This window comes from Centroberyx gerrardi, chromosome 10 (genome assembly GCF_048128805.1).
Source record: "Centroberyx gerrardi isolate f3 chromosome 10, fCenGer3.hap1.cur.20231027, whole genome shotgun sequence".
Taxonomy (NCBI): Eukaryota; Metazoa; Chordata; class Actinopteri; order Beryciformes; family Berycidae; genus Centroberyx; species Centroberyx gerrardi.
Window position 1 is genome coordinate 8170159 of NC_136006.1, and position 22437 is coordinate 8192595.

At 40.9% G+C, this 22437-nt stretch overlaps 1 protein-coding gene across 3 annotated transcripts in view; it reads right to left on the reverse strand.

Moving 5' to 3' along the window:
* Positions 1-3356: 3356 nt before the first annotated feature.
* Positions 3357-22437, reverse strand: part of col6a3 (collagen, type VI, alpha 3) — a 115947-nt gene continuing 96866 nt past the window's right edge. For 2 of the 3 annotated variants that reach the window (XM_071918296.2, XM_071918294.2), the window contains 37 exons: positions 21761-22357; positions 20946-21560; positions 20357-20691; positions 20186-20264; positions 19891-20036; positions 19700-19792; positions 19526-19579; positions 19138-19209; positions 19011-19037; positions 18867-18911; positions 18572-18625; positions 18413-18475; positions 17783-17848; positions 17581-17634; positions 17411-17446; positions 17248-17310; positions 16907-16969; positions 16249-16311; positions 15830-15892; positions 15170-15220; positions 14842-14877; positions 14602-14664; positions 14247-14309; positions 13947-13979; positions 13795-13831; positions 13681-13692; positions 12768-13261; positions 12524-12626; positions 11527-12228; positions 11266-11368; positions 11124-11179; positions 9830-10090; positions 9318-9392; positions 7150-7335; positions 6418-6477; positions 5261-5446; positions 3357-4206 (listed from right to left, as the gene is read on the reverse strand). In XM_071918296.2, coding sequence (XP_071774397.1) covers positions 4166-4206; positions 5261-5446; positions 6418-6477; positions 7150-7335; positions 9318-9392; positions 9830-10090; positions 11124-11179; positions 11266-11368; positions 11527-12228; positions 12524-12626; positions 12768-13261; positions 13681-13692; positions 13795-13831; positions 13947-13979; positions 14247-14309; positions 14602-14664; positions 14842-14877; positions 15170-15220; positions 15830-15892; positions 16249-16311; positions 16907-16969; positions 17248-17310; positions 17411-17446; positions 17581-17634; positions 17783-17848; positions 18413-18475; positions 18572-18625; positions 18867-18911; positions 19011-19037; positions 19138-19209; positions 19526-19579; positions 19700-19792; positions 19891-20036; positions 20186-20264; positions 20357-20691; positions 20946-21560; positions 21761-22357 — 5150 coding nt within the window. In that variant the 3' untranslated portion in view covers positions 3357-4165. The remainder of the gene's footprint in view (positions 4207-5260; positions 5447-6417; positions 6478-7149; positions 7336-9317; positions 9393-9829; positions 10091-11123; positions 11180-11265; positions 11369-11526; positions 12229-12523; positions 12627-12767; positions 13262-13680; positions 13693-13794; positions 13832-13946; positions 13980-14246; positions 14310-14601; positions 14665-14841; positions 14878-15169; positions 15221-15829; positions 15893-16248; positions 16312-16906; positions 16970-17247; positions 17311-17410; positions 17447-17580; positions 17635-17782; positions 17849-18412; positions 18476-18571; positions 18626-18866; positions 18912-19010; positions 19038-19137; positions 19210-19525; positions 19580-19699; positions 19793-19890; positions 20037-20185; positions 20265-20356; positions 20692-20945; positions 21561-21760; positions 22358-22437) is intronic. The other variant, XM_071918295.2, reaches the window with a different exon arrangement.

The window sequence follows — 22437 nt, forward strand, 5'->3', positions numbered from 1 at the left end:
AATAAGTATAAGTATATATAAATCTCATTTTGCCAACATAATAGTTAATTGTAGGCAAGACCAAATCAAGAACTAACCAAATTATTGTAGCGTATATAAGATCCTTTAAAAGATGGCAGAAGCTGTACAAAGAGTTTGGCCAATCAGAATGGTCTGATGCTGCAAGATGCAGGCATCATCTCCAGCAAGTCAGGCAAACAAGGGAAGCATGAATCTCAGATCAGATCAGAGAACAAAATTACAACTCTTACCACTTTAGGGTGCAAGGGTGGCAGGCTTGGTGGATTAGTCTTAAAGCTGAGGCTGAAGCTGGGTGATGAAGGGGGTATTTGCCTGTGCAGTGTTCTCTTTCGGGGCTTTTTTGTTCCACAACTTGATAGATTTCTCAGTGAACAAGACAAATCCTCTGTACCTCTGTAAAAAATATATACAACTTGGGGCATCCTGGTGACTTAGTGGTCTAAGGCGCATACCTTGTAAACGCGATGTCTTGGGTTTGAATCCAACCCAAGACTTTTGTTGCATGTCATTCCTGTCTCTCTCTAATTTGAACTGTTGAATAAAGATGAAAATGCCCAAAAAATAATCTTGCAAATTGCCCTGGCAACACACTCTTAGTGAATATGGACCTTTGTGTACCCATACCACCACGTGTCATCATTATCAGATAGATCACAACCATTAAGTCATTTCCTGACTGGCGAATAATATGTAATTGCAATGTAAACTATTACAATACAGCACCCTGCAATGTCTAACAGTATCAAATGTTTCCACAGTTTAACTGTGTACATATTTCAAAGATTATAAAAAAGCTTAATCAAACATGGTGTAAGACAGCTATGTGGGCTTTCAACAAGACGTGATGTTTCCCCCACATTTGATTAACTCTTCTGTTTGTGTTCACAGTGTTCATTAGAAAATCCAGGACTGTGTTGCATGTTGATAGAAGTTACTATGACAATGGCAATGAAAAGAAGTGTGGGAAGTTGGCAGTCTTCGCTGCTACTATCAAAATAATTATCCAATTATCAAAACACCTCAAGAGAAATGACATCTGGATGTTTTGCTGGGCTGGATAAAGGGGTCACATCCCCAGGTCTATTAAATCCACTGAACAAATATTTTCTCTTTTCCTCTCCAGACAATAGCATGTGCTTCTTGCTTGTTTCGCTCGTTTGTTTGTGTTTTTTAAGTGAAAAGTTCATAATAAATGATTTGGGTCTGATCTCTGAAGGGACGGCTGCATCCTGTTTCCAACAAGTTAAAGAGTATGGATTCTCCAAACCTTGGCGTTTATAAATGTTAATTTTTCTAGTGCCTATATATATTGTTTTCAGCCTGTAAAACCAGCCAGGCAAAACAGTTTAATATTGTGATGGGTGAAGATCAGCAATTGATCACTGCCTAGGCTCAGCCCCTTTGCCACTCAGAATAGGCCTATGTGTACATGAACAAAGTGGCAACTTAAAACTCAGCCAATGTCCGCCCAAGCCACATTTCCAAGCTCTGGACTTTGACTTTGAAAAAAAATAAAATAAAAAAAGGTCCATTGCAGTAAAATCTGCAACCATTTTGAGGCTGGCCTTAGTGTGTTTTCTTTACCAAAGATTCATTGTTTTGTGATTTTTAAGAACATCGGTATGGGTCTTTGCAAATGTGTTAGTAAATGTATGATGTATTTTAGATACAAGTAAATTATTTAAAGCTGCTGTAGGTAAGTTTGGGAGGAAAGAGATCAAATCTCCAGAAATTCAAACCAACACAAGGAGTGACACACCTCCCACTGCTCCTAGTGAGTGACATTAGGAAGGATTGACAGGATGGAGTCACACCTTCTGCCTCAGACTTCTCCTCATTGGTTGGATGGGTTTTCTCATATTTCACTTTGAAATGAGAATAGAGGAACGGGGCTACTGCTGTTTCTGAGATTCTGACTTCTAGTTCATCTTTGGCCACCAAAAGTGGCAATTTATTTGTATTATTTCTAAATAAATGTTAATCCATAAAAGTTACCTACTGTAGCATGAATGAATAGTGTTAGCCTGGCTTGGTAGCATTCTTGGGTTAGTCAGGTGCTAGCATCAGATTGCTAGCATGTTTGGGTCAGCCTTGTGTTAGCATTAGCTTGGCAGTGAACATAATGAGTCAGAACTTGTTTGGTAATACAACTTAGAGCCCGCATAAACAGGGCTTAAGTGTCTAGTAGAATATTGAGGCGGCCTTGTGCTAGAATTTGTTTGCAGATGAAGTTGGTAGCAGCCATACTCAAAGGCCGCACAAATGGGGCCTCTGATTAATCGTGTGACTTATATAAACATTGAGGGTGGCTGGACAGCTGAGCGGCCCTGGCATTCAATGAGAAGCTGCCAGACAAGCCAGCAGGGCCAGTCAGACTTAGCTTTGCCTAAACAGATACAATGTGGATATGCGGACTGCTGAGTTGGTCGGGTATCTGCTCTCTGCTTGGGCAGTGTAGGATGTAAACATCATAGGATGTGTGACTTGGTGGGGTTTAGATGTAGCGCGTAACTTAATATTCTGAATAGAAAGGGATATTGATGGTAGTGTGTGATGTAAAGTAGTGTTGTTGATAACAAGGTGCAGGTGACAGTGACAGTAGTGTAGTGGACTTGGGTCTGCTGAGTCTGGGCAAAGGGGGGTGTTTCTGGGACGCTGGAATACACTGTTGAGCCTTCTTGAGGTGTCGTGGGCCTAATTCAACGAAACATCGGTGAAGGAGGGTGCCCACTTGATAACCCCAATGATTTGCCTACACTCACTCACCCTGTAACTAGAGAGGGAGCTGGTGAATGTTGCTGCCTGTCTTATGGTGCTTTAGATTTATGACGGTGTAGCATGATGTTTTCTGTGGTACTTATTGGTATGGTAGTGTATCATTCTGTGATTCTCATTCTTCTCTGAATTGGGCTTCTATATGAATGCTTACCTTGGATTATGGCACAAGGGACATTAACATCACATCCTGTGTATTGATAAATACTGTACAGTATATGCGGGTATGTGTCTATATATGTATATACGTATATATATGTATTTTATTTTTGGTGTTTCTTGTTTTTGTACCCTTGTTGCTTGGTTTGTGTTTTTTATTGGTTTGTTTCTATGTCTGGACACTTAAAAAAAGGTAAGAAAATAACAATAAAAAATAATTGAACACAGAGAGGATATTATTGTTAGCTTCTGGTTTTGTGCAATCTTCAGTTCCACTTTGAACTCCACCTTTGAAAGGATATCAAGTGCATTTTGTGTTTTTGAGACTCTGTAACTCTGTTTCAGAAACTCTTTTGGTGCACAGCACGTGATTCAAAACAAGAAAGAAAAGAATCAGTTGCTCAAGTTTATTATAAAGTCTAATTCATTTTATTTCCCCTGTACCCAGATGAACACAAATTTCAGTAAAACATAATGAAACAAAAAAAAAAACAGCTTGACAAGTACATTCCATTTTTCAAAAACTGGAACTTGTGTGTTTGAGGCAGTGGTTCCAGAAGTGCATTTACGTTACATTAATTTTTTTGCATCCAAGCAATTGGTCACTGTCATTTAAATACACACACTGCCATACTAGACTTGTGTAAACATTGCAGTGGATTCTGTAACTGTAGGAGTCTTTAGCATAGTGAAGGAAAGATTCCACGGGGATCAAGTGAGTTTGCAATCAATATAAATGAATAATGACAGCCATTGTTGCTATGTGAAATGTGGAATGTAAAAAAAAAAGGTTACTGCATTGAATAATGCCATTCCTGCAAATACTGATGTATTGCTAATCTTTGTCCAAGATATTCATATATATTTTTTGATTAATTATAAAACTGCATTTAAAAAATATGATATATCATATGATGTCGTTGTTCCAGAAAATTTTACTTTACAAAACTGAATGTACTCCACAACTCCATCTGCAAAAAACAAAAACTATGTAGCACCAGTACGTTAAAACAAATCATGCAGCAAATTGTGTTGCTTTCCATCTTCTTGTGAAAAAGACTACTTCAAGAATTTTGGGGATGAAATCCTTTTTTGTGGAATCCAGTGCAGCCACCATTGCTTTGGTATTGCATCCCTATGGCCATTTTGGTTGGTTTTCTTCAGAATCCCCTAAACAGAGGTATAAGCTGGCCATTTTGTCAGTGTCCTCCTATGTTCTTATTGCAGCAACGACTCCTCGTTTGACAGGTGCTGGTGATAAAAGACAAAGAAAATCATCATTAGCTTATTAGCCTCTGTGCATATGATTTAGTAATTATTTTCATAGTGCTCTCTTCTGTGATATCTTACACTGTTATCTTCTTGTTAACTACTGTAAACTAATACTGTATGTAACAAAGTATAACTGTTAATTGAAGTGACTCTTTTACTACATGCTCTTCAGAAATTAGGCTAAGAGATACAGTGTACACATCTGTATGGCACATATGATTGCTCATGTGCAACAGAGGTGGTAAAGGGGTTACTTTTTGTTGATAACTTTGCTTGGCAGCTCAAGTTCTAATGGGTTTGTTTACCTGCTCCCAAGATAAAGTTAACACCAGAATAAAGTGTTAGGCAGTTGTGCCACTACAAGCCACAGAGCAGCATTAATGCTCCTGTGCAACGGGCTGGAACTCTACTATTCTGCTCTAAGACATTCAATCATTTGGTGGTTTCTAGTGACTGAAATGGCGATGTGACACGGTTTAAATCATATTCAAGAATGACAGTGACCACTTATGAGCCGACCTCCATCGGGATAGAAATACATCACTCTATTAAAATGATCACTACGAATGGTTGTGTAGTTATTGGATCTTAAAGGGGAATGCCACCCATTTTAAGAATTCACATATGTTATTCATGTGCCCCAGGACAATTAAGTCAATACTTGTTAACGTGCGCAACCCTTTCCTAAAGCTAGAAACTGGAGAAAACACCCTTGAATTTGTGATGTCACACTGGAATGTAAAATCTGACACTGCTCCATAGACAATGAATGGGATTCTGACTTTTCTGACCCATAAGGTGTTTGTGTGAGTTCTTGCACCCAACTGAGGTTTTAATTCTACTTCATTCCCCTTGTTTTACTTTAAGCAACGCACTTGTAAAAAGTACCATTTTACATGGACCCATTATGCCAGGAATGCCACCCTGCAGCGCTGCTTTCAAAATATTTTCTATCCCTCTTCTTCGCAGTTACTTGTACATTGACAATAGCTGATGACTGAAGCTGGGAGATTATTAAGAAGAAGACATTTACCTGGTTTTCCACAGGCCTTCTGACACTCCTCATGTGTCTCAAAGCGATTCTGGTTCCCGCCACAGCCTCCATACCAGAAACGCGTGCAGCTCTTGCTGAGGGCGTCGTAGTGCCACTTGAGGACAAATTTGGCACAAGTGCCCTCCTCTTTGGGAAGCTGGCAGATGTCTACTGCTGTAGAGGCCGCTGTAAGGGAGGTGACAAAGAATGACAATTAGTTAAAGTAGAAGAGCACATATAACAGTGTTCATTGTACTGATACAAAATAAACTAAATTAAAATAGACATTAAATACGAGCCTCGCTGAATGGTGCAATCAAAAGTAAATGTGTCATTACTAGTATGCATAATGACTAGTAGTCGAAAGGTCACATGGTATTTTGCCAATGACTTGTCACTGAAGTTGTTCTATGGAATGGAGATCGGTATAACGCATATAAAAGTTTCAAGAAAAGAACGAAAGCACTTCCAACCACAGCAGACTTTTATTCTTCTATCTTCATAAGAAATGGCACATTTGGTTTAGAGTATATATTGTATAAACTACCTGCTGCCAATTTACTCCAACACTGACAACGTACTGACAAATTGAACTTGGTTTGTATGGAGACTGCTGCCAAAAAACAATGAACCAGTGAACAAGGCTTTCCATTCATTTTCTCCATGCTTATGACTTGGCCTGCTCCTGGGAATGACAAAAGTATAACTTTCTCATTTTCCATGCTTGGCTTTTGAGTTGTTCCGTCAGTCTTTTGGAGTATTTGAAGGGGGGTGAGGAGGTGGGGCTTTGTGGTTGAATACAAAGGACTTTTTGTTTTGCAAAGTAAGCACAGTTTGAGGAAATTGAATTATGCAACAGTGATATAACTTGCAACATTGGTGATTTAATGTCCAGATATATCCCTAAGATCTGGGTGAGAGGTCTGATTCAGATCATGTTTGAGGAGGTAGACTCGCCTGTTTAAAAACTAGAGGAAGGAGGAAGTGCTTTCTTCTTTCATGTTGGCTGGCATTTGCATTACATACATATGCACACAGGTCAAAGTCAGTCATTTGTTCAACAGAGGTAGTTGGAAGGGAAGGCACAGTAACATAATAGGCCTACAAAAGCAAATAAATCTCAAGGCAGATTATTCCATCAGCAGTTCAGTACTCACCGGGAGCTGGGAGGATCTCAACCTGTTCAACCTGCTGCACTTTCTGCTGTGGCTCTGGCACTGTGGAAACATTAAAACATATTGTTTTTCCACTTCAAGGAGCAGACTTTCATCAGCTAGTGAGAACCTATCAGATAGATTTTCAACAGGACGTCAAGTGGAACATGGACATAAACGGACACATGTATCCACTCAGATGCTCAATTTTTTTTCTACACACCACTTGCACGTCACTACGCTCGAGTCTGTGGTCTGTCTTTATGCTCTGTCACAAATCTTCATCACTGACAGATTATTTTTCTGATCCTACTTTTCAGAGATGCAGAGTCCCTTGCACTCTTCTGTATGCAGCTGTAATCCACATTTCTATAGACAGCAGATATACAGTATGTAGTGACGGTAATCATTACCTGGATTCATTTCCGGATTAATTTAAGATCAGTAATATGACACAATGTGGTTTTATGAAGCTTTTACTTTCCCCTAAATCTATCTGTACATACGATGGGCCTTAATCATGTAAAAGACAGTATCAGTGAAATCCCTTTACCTTCCATGATGGATTATCCATTCTACTGGTAACAACACTTATTAAAACAGCTTATGCAACACCTTAACGTCATTGCAGCTATATATCTGGGGTTCAAGCTCATAATATGCTGCATCAGATTGCACCATCACACCAGGCAGTGGCACATTTCCTCAGAGGGCCTGGCAGCGACAACCACTTACCTGACCTCATGCAGTGTTTCAAGCAGAGGGCCTCGGTCTCGAACCTATTGTCATTGCCTCCACAACCTCCATACCAGAACTGGGTACAGATCTCGTTCTTTCTGTCAAAGAACCACTTAGCCTGATAGTCTTTGCACGGCATTCCAGGGTCATAGTCAAGTGAGCATGGGTCTGCAAATTCGTTAACTAGAACATGCAAAAAAACAACAGCAGCAATGGAAGACAGACAGAGAGAGAGAGGATTAGTTTGTATGAAGATTACATTTACAACTACATGAAGCATAGTTTTTGTGTGCTGTTAAAAAGTTGCCCATAATGACTAAAAGGGTCTAGGGGGCTCAAACAACTCTCAGTGCTAATATAGTTCACTAAAACAGTGCAAAGAAAATGGCATTCAACATGGCATAACATTCTAAAGACGGTTCAGGCTACTTGCATTATTAGCATTTGGACGCTAGTAGTAGTCAGTGGAAAGAAAGAAGTAAAGTACAGCTTGCTACAGGTGAATTGTAGTTGTAAACGTTAGTTATTACTACAGTTACTGGTTAGTGTTAGTTCATTTTAGTCATCTAGGATCTGCAATGGCTGTGTGGTCTCTGGATTATGCTGCAAAACCACTGTCTATGGATAATCCCTCAGAGTCAAACCCCAGAAATACCTCACAGCTAATTCTGAGAAAGCTCATGAAATCCATCGCAGTCCTGGCTACATTCACAGCCCTCAAGACCATCCAACCACATGGTCTTTCAATTCCCTTGTGGAACAGTCCGGTCTAAATTGCCTAGTGCTAGTAAAAACATGTTCTTGTTCGCTTTGAGGTAGCAATATGCAGCACTCACTTTTCTTGAATGAAGACATCACTAATCAATGCTATTCTTAAAATCACAGTTGAATGAGAGCAGAGCAGATTGAGAAACTGTACTGCCAGTGAAGGAGATGTTCTCATGTCTTTGTTATGCTGCACCTTATGTTTTTACTATAAGGGAGAAGCAGCAGTAAGGCTTCACTCCAAAGGCCAACGTGTGAGCTATAAATCTGCATTAATGGATTTACTTTCCAGCAAAGCAAGAGATTTTTTTTTTCCAAAGTGACACACAGATATTGCAAGCTTAGCTGTTTTGCTTGTCACAACACTTTAAAGAAAAGTTTTAATCTCTTGGTAAAAAAGCTACAGGAGCAATAACGGTAGTTCTGATAAGAGACTCCATGAGCCTGACGAGTCGGTTGAGCAAGTTTCCCCTAATGCCCTGTATTCTTGGCAAGCACTAGTGAGTTGATTAAGAACACATTTGTGTAGTAGTTAAGTTGAAATATGGCTGCATTACTGCAAAGTGTTCTTTCTGTTCTTTGAGCTGTGCAGTTGAACCATATTATCAGGTTTTATTTGGGTAACATATATACTGCCTATGAAAACCAGCCAAACACAACTCTATTGAGATCATTAGCAGAAAAAGCACCAGGAAAATGTGGAGAGAAAATCGAATTGCCTGCTGCACAAAAGTTCAAAGAAAAAACGTATTTAACCCTTTTTGGGGTGTTCATTTTACTTCACCCATTGTCCATTTCCCTTTGCAGTGCTTTTTTATTATTATGATTTAGGACAGGGTTCCATTAATTTTAAGGTCATATTCTGATGAGGTCAGGGATCAGAGGATACAAAAAACATACAGCTATACTTATGATACTGCAGTTAATTTGTAAAGAATATGGGAAATATTTCCCAGCAAACAACACACAAAGCTAAGACTACACTGATGAGATATCACTTCAGACTTCAGTGACTCAAACTGAATGGGATGCTATGAGCAGCACAAAGTAATGCAATTTTTAATTACATACCTGAAATAGTAGAGAAGTAATAAATGATAAAGATGTCCAAATTAATTGATAACACATTTTTTTCTCAATGTCCAAATAACAGCAACCAATGTATATAAGCATTATTTTACATACATGTGTATTTTGCCTTCTATCAGGTAATGAAAAAATGTTAATCAAGTTAACAGGTTATGCCGATTCAAAATCATGGAATACAGATAAAAGCAGGCAAAAGCATCACATGCACACAAACTGTATACATACACATGTGCACACATACACATACACATACACACACACACACACACACACACACACACACACACACGCACACAGTCTGAGTCACTCACCAGTCTCTGGTTTGTCCAGGGGTGTGGTGTTTGCAATACCAGTGGCTTGGCTGGCTGGCTTGTGCACTGCTGCTTCTGTCAAAGTGGAACAAGCAGTCATGGAGCTGGTACAATAATGTTATAGTTCAATATGAGATTATGGTATTTGTCAGAATCAGAGTGATTTTAATTGCCAAGAACATTAAATGCACAGGGATTTGTTTTGGTGCAGATTGATGAAGAGAAATATTGAAGACTTTCAGCGTTTCACAGAACAACCCTCTCACCCCCTCAAGGGGATCTTGAGTGATGCTAGCCTATAATTGACACAAACAATAAAGTCATATTTTCACAATAGAGACGAGAATAGCTAGTCTAGTGAAGAGGTAATATATCACTATCCAAAATACTAATACTGCTGTTATTTAATTTTTTGACTTGAGAACAAAGGTTTTTAGCCTTAAGAGCAGGATCACATGGGATAAAAAAATTAAGCATACAAACTAATTGTACAGGTGCGTTCATGGACTTACTGGTAGTGATAATGCCCTTGTGGGTGGAGACAATGTGACCTTGGGCAGAGTGGGCCGTGACCACAGCGTGATATGACTGGGCGCTCTCCAGGTTGTAGACAGCGAGCTCCGTCCCTGACACGTTGGTTTTCAGCACCAGGGCATGGTCACGCAACCGAGTCACCACCACCTCGAAGTAGACCAAGACCTTGGGATCTGGGCTGGACCAACGCAATTTCAAGCTGCTGGAGGTGATGTTAGTGGCGTGTAGCTCATCTGTTTCTGAGGGGGTAAGATAGTGGTGTTGACGCAAGACAGCACACAAATAGACAAGATAAAAGCACAGAAAGTGCACAGAAAACAAGTGCAGGTCAGACAAGACAAAAGCATCCTGCCTGGTCCTTATCTTCTTGTGAATATTTTTATGTTCCGAAAATGACTGCAAGTAATATGCTGCTTTAGTTGAACATTTTCTTTGCAGCACTAATATGAGTTCATGAACAATGAAGCACCGATATTGGCTATCCGTCACCCTCACGTCCAAAAAACACACGATACATACTGTACACTCACCGAGCACTTTATTAGGAACACCTGTACACCTGCTTATTCATGCAAATATCCAATCAGCCAATCATGTGGCAGCAGTGCAATGCATAAGATCATGCAGATACAGGTCAGCAGCTTCAGTTAATGTTCACATCAAACATCAGAATGGGGGAAAAAAGTGATCTCGTTTGAGTATTTCTGAAACTGCTGATCTTCTGGGATTTTCACGCGCAACAGTCTCTAGAGTTTACATACAAAAACATCCAGTAAGCGGCAGTTCTGCGGATGGAAACGCCTTGTTGATGAGAGAGGTCAGAGGAGAATGGCCAGACTGGTTGAGCTGACAGAAAGGCGACAGTAACTCACATAACCTATTTACAACTGTGGTGAGCAGAAAAGCATCTCAGAATGCAACACTTCCAACCTTGAGGCAGATGGCACTTTGGTAGCCGGTTGACACTGAGCTGAAAGCTGATACCTACCCAGTATTAGTAAGGTGTTCCTAATAAAGTGCTCGGTGAGTGTACAGTATAGGTGACTAAGATAATATTATTTTTCATTTGCCTTTTTGTATTTACACAATAACAACAAGTGAAATGTGAACAGTGGTGCTGATTGCTGATTTCTGGGGCAGCTACTATTCAAGGTTGACTATGCATCAGTCACACTGAAGAAAATGGAAATGTAGCCAAGTGAAACACTTGAAATTGACATTTGCTTCTGTGATAGTGTATGAAAGTTAAATTTAGTAAGCTTATGATCTTACCTTTGTGCTTTCTTTGATGGACCGCTTGGTTATTTTCCTGGTGTTTTTGATGTTTCCTATGAATATACAAATAATTAGTGAATTGCAACATCAGTATTTACAGGGATTGATGACACGGGGTAAAAATAATCAAAACGCTTACTCCTGGACGTGTGATGACTTAAAGGGGTTTTTGAATGGCTGATCACTCTGGAACCACTTGCAGTTTTTGGCGACTTCAGGGGACATGTAGAAAGCATTTTCAACTGAAAAACACAAGTAATTTAGAACAACTTTTTCACTCACAGGGACATGGACAAACTGATGGTCATAATGGCATAAAGTAAAAATTGCCCACAATGGTAAATACATGCGCATAAAAGGCATTTTTAAAAGCACACTGACAGATGTATGTTAAACTTACTGCTGATATACTTTGGCAACAGTTGGCCAAAGCTCTGGATGTGTTTGTCATAAAAGTGTGAGATGCTGTCCAGCCTCTTGAAGAAGACATCCGACGGCTCGCTGGCCATGCGTGACAAGACACGGGCGTCTCCGGCACTCAGTTTCCCACCCACACCCATGATGACCAGGAAGTAGCCCTTGCACTTGACCTCAGTGGCCACACGCAACAGCTGCTCCTCCTCTTCTTCCACACCTCCTGTCACAAACAGCATCAGTACCTTCCGGTCACGCTGGTGCGGCGACCTCTCGAACACCTGCTCCACTGTCTGCTCGATGGCTGCCGCCAGCGCCCGACCGCCCTCTAGCTGCGGCGTCTTCTCCAGGAGGAAGTTGACGATATCTTGAGCTGAGCGGTGCTCGGTCAGGCCGATATCCACGCGGATAGGAGAGCCGCTGTTGTTGCGGAGGAACTCATAGGGTGCTTGCTGGACCACGGCCACTCTGGCATGGTGCATGGACAATGCGGGAATGGAAGACACATGTAGCTGCTCCACAATGTGCGCAATGTAGCGTTTAATCTCAGTGAAGAAGGTGGGGTAGGTGGACTCAGAGCTGTCCATGACGAAGGCCATGTCGATGTCCACATCAGTGGTGAAAGACCTCCTGTCTCTGTTGGCTGATGGGGGCACGTAGTCGCACATTTGGTCCGGAGAGCAGAAGTCTAAGGAGGAAAATACAGAATTTGACATTTTGTCTTGCTATGATTTATATTACATCTAACTGGATTTGTTTGCAAAGCTGCTTTCGGTTTGCATGCAACTTTCACTGCTACAAGGAGGCAATGTGTTTCCAATTAGGTAACAATGGAAGTATTATGATTGTTCAGTGTTTCTCGAGTCAATGAGCTGTTATACTCCTGGGATGTATTGTAGTACAGTTTTGGTCACACAAGGTAAAAAAACTATATGCAGCATTAGTACGATGTCATTTTTAGTGCACTTAAGTAAAGCTCTTACCCAGGCACACATGGCAGTTCTTAACCTTTTGGATGACTGAGTTGTACTGTGCACTTCCAGGACTGGGCAGGACAATGACCTGGGCCAGTGCTGTGTTGTTGATCTGATGTATAAAGAGGAGGCAATGAAATGTTGAAAATACAGTGTACATTGTAATATTGTCAAAGTCAAGAAAGATGCTGTAAATACATATTGTTATATGAACCTGCTGCCAGTAATCTACCCTGTTGAGTATTTTTTTTACCTGCAGTGCTCTAGCGAGCGCTCTGTCTTCACGGTTGACCAAGAACACAGAGGCGATTCCAGCATCATAGAGGCGGAGGGCTGCAGCACTAATAGGCTGTGTTTCCTTCACTCCTCCATTGACGAAAAAGATGGCCACCTTCCTCATGAGGAAGCCACTGCGCACCCTCTTGAAGGTGTTCTGGGCCACAAAGTTCATGACTGCCTCCAAACTGCGCTGCTTGCGGGTCTGCAGGGTCTGCAATCCCTCAATGCGCTGCACCAGGGCGCGTTTCTTCAGCGCGTCAGCAAAGCGGACCTCGGTGGTCACCTCATTGTTGTACAGGGTCAAAGCAACGCGCGCTCCTCTTGGGCAGTTACTCTCAGCGATGGTGATGTCGTTGATAAGGCGGAGGACTGTGTCACGCATGTTGTTAAAAACAGGGCGGCCAACGCCTTCAGAGGCATCCAGGGCAAAGGCCAGCTCAGTGGGGTAGAGAGGGCATTCCACCTGACCTAGTGGTGCACACATGGAGGATTGTGAACTCTGTATAGTATGTATTAGTGCTAAACAGACCTGGGTCAAATAGTATTTGCAAATACTTTTTCTTGTTTTTTCAGCGATTGTTTTACCCTGCTTAAAGCGCCAGATGACTGGAGTTTGTCACATACATTGATATTTAGCACCATGCCAAATTCATCCAGTCAGAGAATGTTGTCTGAAAGCTACCATAAAAATGTTCTGTGAAGGATAACTTGCCTACATAAAAACAGAATTGAACTAAAAGGCAAACTCCACCGACCTGGCACTTCAGGTTGACTAAAACAAACTTTGAGAAGCATTTCAAATAATTATTTTACTAAGGTCTAGTGCTAAATACTAATGTGCATAGTTTTATTCTGCTGAAAACTGTCACAGTTTTTAATTTACTTACCATAACAGCAAGCTGGTAAAGAAAAGGAAACAAAAAGTGATTAGACATTCTCTTTACTTATGGATAAAAAATATGGTAGTATTGCATTGTTGATAGCTTTCACATTATACTTACGACAGTTATCTCTGATCTTCTTGACCAGGTCACATTGCTGGGGACAAAGAGGCAATTGGAAACAGATGTGTGAAACAGGTAAGATACCAGACATTAGTTTTGCTGTCTTCATCCAATGCAATTTTTCAGAGTTTGATAAATGGAGTACATACCACAACGCCTGGTCCTCTCGGTCCTTTCTGACCCTATGGGAACAGAAACACTTGTGTTAACAGCTGGACATGGCTGGACAAAGACCCATGGATGATGAAGCTCTTGTATTTATTTGTGTGAAATCATTTAAACAACTGAGCAATACTTGTACAGAATATACTATGTGCCATAGAGAAGGCAAAAACAGCCCACTCAAGATCGTATATTGTAAATTATAAACACCCAGCGCATTAGGTATGGTTGCTTTATGTAATTTATATGGAATTTACACAGCATACAAATGGAAGAATGTTACTTACATAAGGCCCAGGGTATCCAACCTCTCCCTTCTGTCCGGGTGTACCAATATTCCCTGAAACGCCCTGGAAGGAATTAACCAGAGGTTTAACTTTTACAATTATTCAACATATAATCATTCTAAAAGAGCTTGATTTCAAAGGTTCACTTAAATCAAAGATGGCCCTGAAAAACGTATATAAACATTAATGTGCTCGCTCATTTAACTCACTGCTGAGGGAGATTTGTGTTAGGATGTGTTACCAGGCAGGATTTGGATACGAAAAAGGCAGTGAATTTTGTTGTGTGATACCATACAGAATGTAACCCTATGACTAGGAGAGGCAAACCTAATCTGACTGGTGTTTCAACACTCACCCTCTGCCCACGATTTCCTCTGGGTCCTGGCCCGCCCTTGGTGCCGGGGTCACCAGCTGCTCCCTGAAATGAAGGAGCCAAGAACAGAGAATGAATGCAGAGAATGAGCTGGTTTCAAGATTACGTCCAATGATCAACATCGAAAGAGGCCCACTTGCCAACTTGAGCTCTCTGTACAGTGAAACACTGCAGCCACTCTTGGAATTTCAATTTAAGGCTTAATGTTTTTGCAAACATTACCTTTGGTCCTGGGAATCCTGGGAAGCCTTCATCACCCTGCAATGACAATGCATACACACTTGATGTATCATTGTTGATTTATGAATGATTTAAGCCTGAATGGGATAAGAGTGTATTCAAGGTTTTATGTAAAATGAGAAATTAGATTTGTAATGAACAACTGGTGGTGAAATGATAATTATATTTTGTAATTTTATAATTACATTTTTTTGAAATTTACATCTTAACCTGATTTTGCGTTAACTTTAACATGAAGACAAAACTTACAAGGGCATGCACAATGGTAACTGGTGATCATATATTTTGTTATGGGTCACATTTCACTTACCCTCCTTCCTTTGGGCCCTGAGGTGCCAAATCCATCTCTACCATCTTCACCCTATAAGAAAAGGTTGGTAAAAAAAAAAAAAATCAATAAAACAATGTCCTAAAATAATAATTCAGCTGCACATGCTCTTGGTGGTTGTGTGGCAGAGTATTGAATATGGAATATAAATTTCACATAAAATGTATTGGATAGGAATACAGAGAACCCCCCCGCCCCCTCCTATGTCCTTGCATAACAGTGTTTTGCAGCTATACAGTGTATCAGAAGGCACTGACTCAGAATAGAATATGGCATAAGGAAATCATCAGCAAAATACCATTTCCCTGATTAAAAACACACCACATATATTCTCAGACATGGCAACATAAATCTTGCTTCAAACTCTGACATACAGAATAGATTATCAGACTGCAGCCTGAAGCGGATCAAAGGTTCTCCTGCCAAGAGCATTCTTTTTCATAAGAACCACTATAAATACAGTTACCTAATAAATTCATCTATTAATAGTATAGAGGAATACATGATGGTTCAAAGCCAATATGATTAATCACATATGTCTGATTTTTTTGGATTATGGAAAAGACTATTTTTATTTTGTTCATTTTCCATAACTTTTATATTCTGATGTACTGTAAGAGGAGGATGTGAGTTCATTCTTACAGGCTCTCCACGGGGGCCAAGGGGTCCAATAACACCTTTGGGTCCTGGATCTCCTGGCTCTCCCTAATAAGATAGGATAGACAGAGATAGAGAATGAGTAGGCAAAAGAGAGACAGAAAGAGTCAAAGATTTGTGTGAAACTGAGTGTCACAGAGTTTTAAATAAATAAAAAAAAATAGAATATTTCTAGTGGCTATCAAGTCAGTTTCCTTAGATTTAATTGAGCTCATATGCTTTATTTGAAGTATATGTGAAACTGGCCTTGGATGTTTTCTTAGGGTACTTTTATGTTTGTTCAAGTAGACTGCATATGTGTGTCCAGTAATGTGAGAGTGCAAGGCTTAGGCCAATGTGTTTATAACTGAAACAAGGCTGTTATGGAAGAACGTAAGCCACGCTGATTATGTTCCGCTTGGTACCTTGCGACCAAGAGCTCCTCTTCTGCCATTATCTCCAGGGGGTCCTTGGAGTCCTCCAGGACCCTAGAAAACAAAATCTGAGGTTAGGAAAGTTCTTTTTAGGCACAAAAGAAGCACAAGTAAAATTATAATAAACAGGTATACTGTGCAGATGATTGAAGGCAAATAATGTGTGTGTCACCAATGTGCCATCACAGTTGCTGTGTGTGGAAGACACAACTGCAGGCATTTATTTTTTCCATTTTCCTCCAGGCCATGTGTTCTTCTGACAGCACATTGCTGGTGTGTGTACATCTTACAGCCAAACCCATTCATGTTAAATTAGCAAACAGTGGAGTTTCTTAAATCAAAGAGGGATAAAAGATCCAGAGATTTCCTTTGTCAGTGGGCCTATGTTTTGAAGACCAGCCTCTGTTGTCTAGGACAAAGGTGCTGGGTGAACCTGGCATCAGTTTGTTTCAAAGTTTTAGTCTTTCGTCTTTGTGTTCCTTATCTGCATTACTTTGTTGTTTTTATATTTATACACCACCTTGGTCAATGATGGTTGTTTTAAACATGCTTTATTAATATACTTGACTCAACTTGACTTGATTTAAATATGTTATGGCCGTAAAAAAAAATGTGTCACATATAAAATGGTCCTGACAGGTTCACTCACCCTGGGTCCAGGGTTCCCATCTTCTCCTCTGAGTCCAGGTACACTTTTTGGCCCAGGTGGACCCTTGAAAAAGACAAACCAGACATCTATGTTCTAGCAATTTGTTATACTAGAGCTGGGCTACCAATCCATAAGTAAAGCATTAACATAAATTTGTGGACATATAAGTATTCCAGCCACCATGGTCCAGTCAAAACAATTGGTCATGTAACTAATGCAGCCAAGAGAAGTATTAACAGTAAAGTCCTATGAAAGCAATGACAATGAATTATGTTTTGGCAACGGCATTTACAGCCTGAATAATCTGCCAAATACTGCATAAAAAATGAAGATGAACTTACTCTAGATCCTCCAATACCAGGCTCTCCCTGCATACCATCGCCTCCGGGCTTTCCAGCAATTCCCTAAATGACAAGAGAACATGAAAGGGTTACAATTTCTGGAATGTAAGTATTAAGTATTAAGTATTAAGCGCTGGCTGTTATCACTGAAAGGGAAACTTACAGCCTGTCCAGGTGGGCCTCTTCTGCCATCAGATCCCTAATAAAGGAGTAGGAAATGGAATAGGTTCAGAATCAAAACACAGTTATAAGTGAGTATTTGGTTTAGAGATGTCAGCTCAGTATAACAGGCACAGATACTGAATATAGACACACAGATAGGAGTTGTCATACCCTCCTGCCGGGTTCACCAGGGCCTCCCTTCTTTCCATCCTCACCAGGCTCTCCCTATCATTTCAGAACAGATATCTTATTAAGAGCAACTTGTGCAAACACAAACAACCATATACTGTCAAATTGTTTAAATGTTTACTGTTGAAAATACAATGACAGGAATGTTATTTATAGCAATAAGATGTGTGCAGGGGGACTTTACCACTGGTCCAACATCACCGGGGTCTCCTTTAGGTCCTGCTTGTCTGTTATCTTGTCCAGTTGCACCCTAGTAGACAGAAATTACTTTGTCAAACTCAATTAGAGTCGATTGCCTTTATGGCAGTTATAACTTCTTAACCCTTATTTGCCTAGGAAAGTTGACCAAGACGACATTATTTACAGCAACTGCCTGGGAGAGCAATGGCAAGCGGAGGGAGGGTTATACACATTCACATACTAACATATTTGAGCTGACCAGAGCTACCACAGTTTTATACTGTTGGCCACTGTTGAGTGCCTTGCTCAAGGGCATTTGGACAGTGGTTGTTGAGGGAGAGGAGAGCATAACTCATTAACTCCTCTCAAGTGCTGAAAACACTCTCACAAAGACTGTCCAAGCCGGTCTGGAGATTCATACTAACGGCCGATGACAAGCCCACTTCTCTAACCTTCAGACTACCATACATGCATACCTTCACAAACATACTCTACATTTTATATGTAAAATGTTACTCCATAATGAGCCTAGACCAGTTCAACCATTCATGTCCAATATAGGAAAGTTGTTCATTTGGACATAAAATTCCACCATAACCAGCTTTGTAATATCATTAGCATGCAGTGTACTCACAGGGTCTCCTCTGATACCCATGTCTCCTCTGTCTCCTGCCTGTCCTTTGGCACCTTTAGGTCCCTAAAAGAAAGTTGAGTAAGCATACATGAGCAATAACCATATGTGATAATTGTGTGTAGAAAAAATATAAAGTTGAAATGGTATCCAGTCACTCACTCTTCTTCCAGGGTTTCCTCTCTCTCCCGGGGGTCCAGCCACTCCGCTTTTGCCCTGACAGAACACAGCAGATGTCAATTAAAGCCCACTTTCATACATAAACCAAAATCAGCCACACATGTCTTTACCACAAGCAAATTTGTCTGGTGGGACTATCATTTGATGTATTGCTGAAGACACACAAGCAAGAATCTCTAACCCTGCGTCACCAAGGCAAGCTGCCATCACTGTTTGCAGTTTGACCTTGGATTCAGAATCATAATCAAAAGGAAAAATGCAAATATGACAGACTTACCTCTTCTCCATTGATGCCATCCAGGCCAATTTCTCCAAATTCACCCTGCAACATGGCATGGTTGATTGAGTAATCACTGTAATAGCCATTTTTCTGACAGTGTTTGTCTGATAATGATAATTAAAAAGAGAAAAAAATACTCACCTTTTCTCCAGAGTATCCACGAGAACCCTGAATGAAAGAAAAAATAGTGTTACGCATGATGAGAGATAACAGAATCTACAATTTAAGCATTAAGGTTAAGGTTAAGGTTAAGGTTAAAGCCCTTTACCTTGACACCTCTCTGTCCGGGACATCCCTGGAAACCTTGAGTTCCATTCACACCAGGAGGACCTCTCTCTCCCTGTCATTAAAGACCAAAGATGTTATGCAAAATATGTAGACACAAAATACAAACATTATTAGGAAGATTAAATCTGAATGCACATGTAGTGGAGGGAAACCAAACAAAAGCTGAAACTTGGCACAGAAAAAATATTATAAAAATAATAATGATACTACTACTACTACTACTACTACTAATAATAATAATAATAATAATAATAATGAAAATAAAAAACTTCTAACAGTTGACAAATCCGAAAAGCAGTATAACAGCAGAAGCCCTCATGGAATCAGTATTTCAGCTGGACCCAAATAAGCAGGGAAATCAAACTTACAGGTCCACCCTCATCTCCAGGATGTCCTGGGCTTCCCACTCCTCCTGGACTACCCTGAAAGACAGCACAATAAAGTCCAGTAAACAATCCATCTCTGGTATAATTAAGACATTTTTGGTCTTGTATGTCTTTCTAGAAATGCCCAGAAAAGTATATATATAGTAAAATAGATACCTTAGGGCCTGGAATTCCAACTGCTCCTCGGTCTCCCCTGGTGCCAGTACACTTGCATGGTACTGCACAGCATTCCCTCTCTGCAATATTGTCCTGTACAAAAAAAGAAAAAAAAGTTTAAGTGATTGAAGGGAGAAAACAAATAACTGTATAATTTCAAAAAAAAAAAAAAAACCCTCATTACAACTTACCAGTTCCTCCATCAGTTCGTAGTCCAAGTCCATGATGTTGATGCGTAGGGGCCTGGTGTACCTGAACCCTCGACCAAACTCCAGCAGCACCGCTTCCTCAAATTTGGGCACCCGCTCCAGGCCAACCAGGATGAAACTGTTCACACCTGTTTGGCACATATGTACAAGAGTGAATGGGATGAGAAATCTTTATCTTTTTTATTGTTACTAGAGTATAATATTACTATTATTTCATATATCTGTTGTTCAGGATACATATCAGTTGAGGGCAGTTTATATCATCCATCTTTGTCACCTGACAGCCGAAGCTCCTCAACCCGCCTTTTCATTTCAGCATATGGGGCATCAAGACCATCAGTCAGATGAATGACAACCTTCAGGGGGGAAAAAAACACCATTCAGTTTCACATTTGCTCCCATTTTCTGTGAATCTCTACATTGATAGAGATAGGATTCGCTAACCCACCTTGACAACATTGTCCTGTCTGCTCTTGAACCTATCAGTGTAAGCTGTGATGGTCTTGCCATTGAGGAGATAGGGGCCACGGCTGTGTAGAGCCCTGAAGGCCCCAAAGAGCTGGTCAGCGTTGTCTGTGAAGTCCAGGTGGACAGGCTCAGAAGCAGAGTCCATGGCCAGTATGCCCACCTGCACAGAGGGAATCTGCCCTGATGAGCAACTGATGGTTGCCATTTTGGAGATCCTCTGCAGAATGGCACCCATCTTGCTCTGGAGGTTGGTCTGAGCAGTGAAGATGTTCTGGGAGGAAACATCAAAGCCCACCAACACCTCCACGCTGCAGGCTGTGAGAGAGAACATGGTTATATGTACATAATGCCTTATTTTGTGAACCATAGGCAACATCTGGAAGTCAATAATATTGATTACTAATACATATTCTTATATTCCCATAGCACACTTAATTAATAACAGTATCAGACATTTTCTAAATAGTTAGAATACTGTTGTTGTAATGTTGTAAATTTAAAAAATCAATGTGAAAGATTTCAACTATAAAGTCTATTAGCAAGTAAAAATAAATCTCTGTGATTCTCACTTTTAGGAGCTTCTGCCACACCAGTGCAAAGCTTGACACCCTTCACCTCATCATCCAAAGTCTCCAGGATCTGCTCATTGAGCTCCGAAAGTCCCTGGAAGGTGCTTGCACGAGCTACGGTGGTGGACTCGCTTCCCAGGTTTTCTAACTCGTCCTCGATGTCGCCCACTCCCACGGCATAGATTCTCACGCCACTGGCCTTCAGACCAAGGGCTGCTGTTTTACTGTCATCATCTGATTTGCCTCCAGTGACAATCATCAGGATCTGAGGGACGCCCTCATCCTTCCTGCTGCCTCTAGCTTTGGAAAAGTGATTCTCCTGAATGTGGCGAATGGCTGCACCAGTGTTGATTCTACGTCCGCCTTTGTACTCTGCTCGAATGATGGCATCGAGAATGGCCTCCTTGTCCTTGTGTGTGTTGAGGTAAAATACATCAGTCACATCTGTGGCATAGTGTGCCAGGCCAATCCGCATGTTGTCCCTTGTGTTGTAGAACAAATCGATTAGGTTGTAGATGAACTCCATCACCACCTTGAAGTCGCCCTTACCCAAGTTCATGGAGCCGTCCACCAAAAACACAATATCAGCCACTTTAGCTTTCGGTAGGCTTGGTGCTGTGAGATGAAAGTTGAGATATTGCAAGGGAAGGATAAAGAAGGGGGAGAATAGGAGAAGAGATAGGAGAGAAAACTGACTCAATAGAAATATGGTGCTCTCTCGTTAATATGAGCATAATTATATGATTGCTTTAGAAAAAAAAACAATTAATTATCACTTGGTAACTTAGTATCTAGCATCTTTTTGCACTACTTACATGGAACATCAATGTCTGTAGGTTCCTCAGGGATGGTTCCACTCAACCTGGCAATAAAGCTTTTCTGGATGGCTGGCAGGCTAGGGAATGTTGGAACTTGAAGGACATCAGCTGGTGTGGTGGCAATTTGGCTTAGCTGTCTTGTGTCAGCAGATTCAGCTCCGATACCAATGCAGTTGACCCGGGCGTCTTTAAGCCGAGGCCCGTAGAGAGACACATCAGTGGGGGAACGTCCACCTGTGAGAACCACAAGATGCTGGGAGGCCTCGGCCAGACGTACACCCGCAGAGGCTTTTAGCTCATTCCTTATGACATACTCAATGGCCTCTGCCAGGTCTGAAGACCGGCCACCCATCTGACGTAGCCTTTTGATGGCAGAGAGAACAGCTAGTTTGTTGTTATGTGAGTTAAGAGAGAACTCTGTCTTCACTCTGTCTGCATACTGGACAACAGCCACACGCACTTGGTCAAGCTGCACATCAAGCTGTTCGACAATGTTGAGGATGAAGTCACGGATATGAGCAATGCCAGCGGAACCTGTGTTGTCTGAGCCATCGATGAGGAAAATTATGTCCTTTTTCCCAAGGTTTAGGTTGCCTGTAGAGTAGGAAAGGACAATAAAGAGACAGAGGTTTCACCAATTTATTTAGTGAAACTTTGATGATTCATTTTATGAT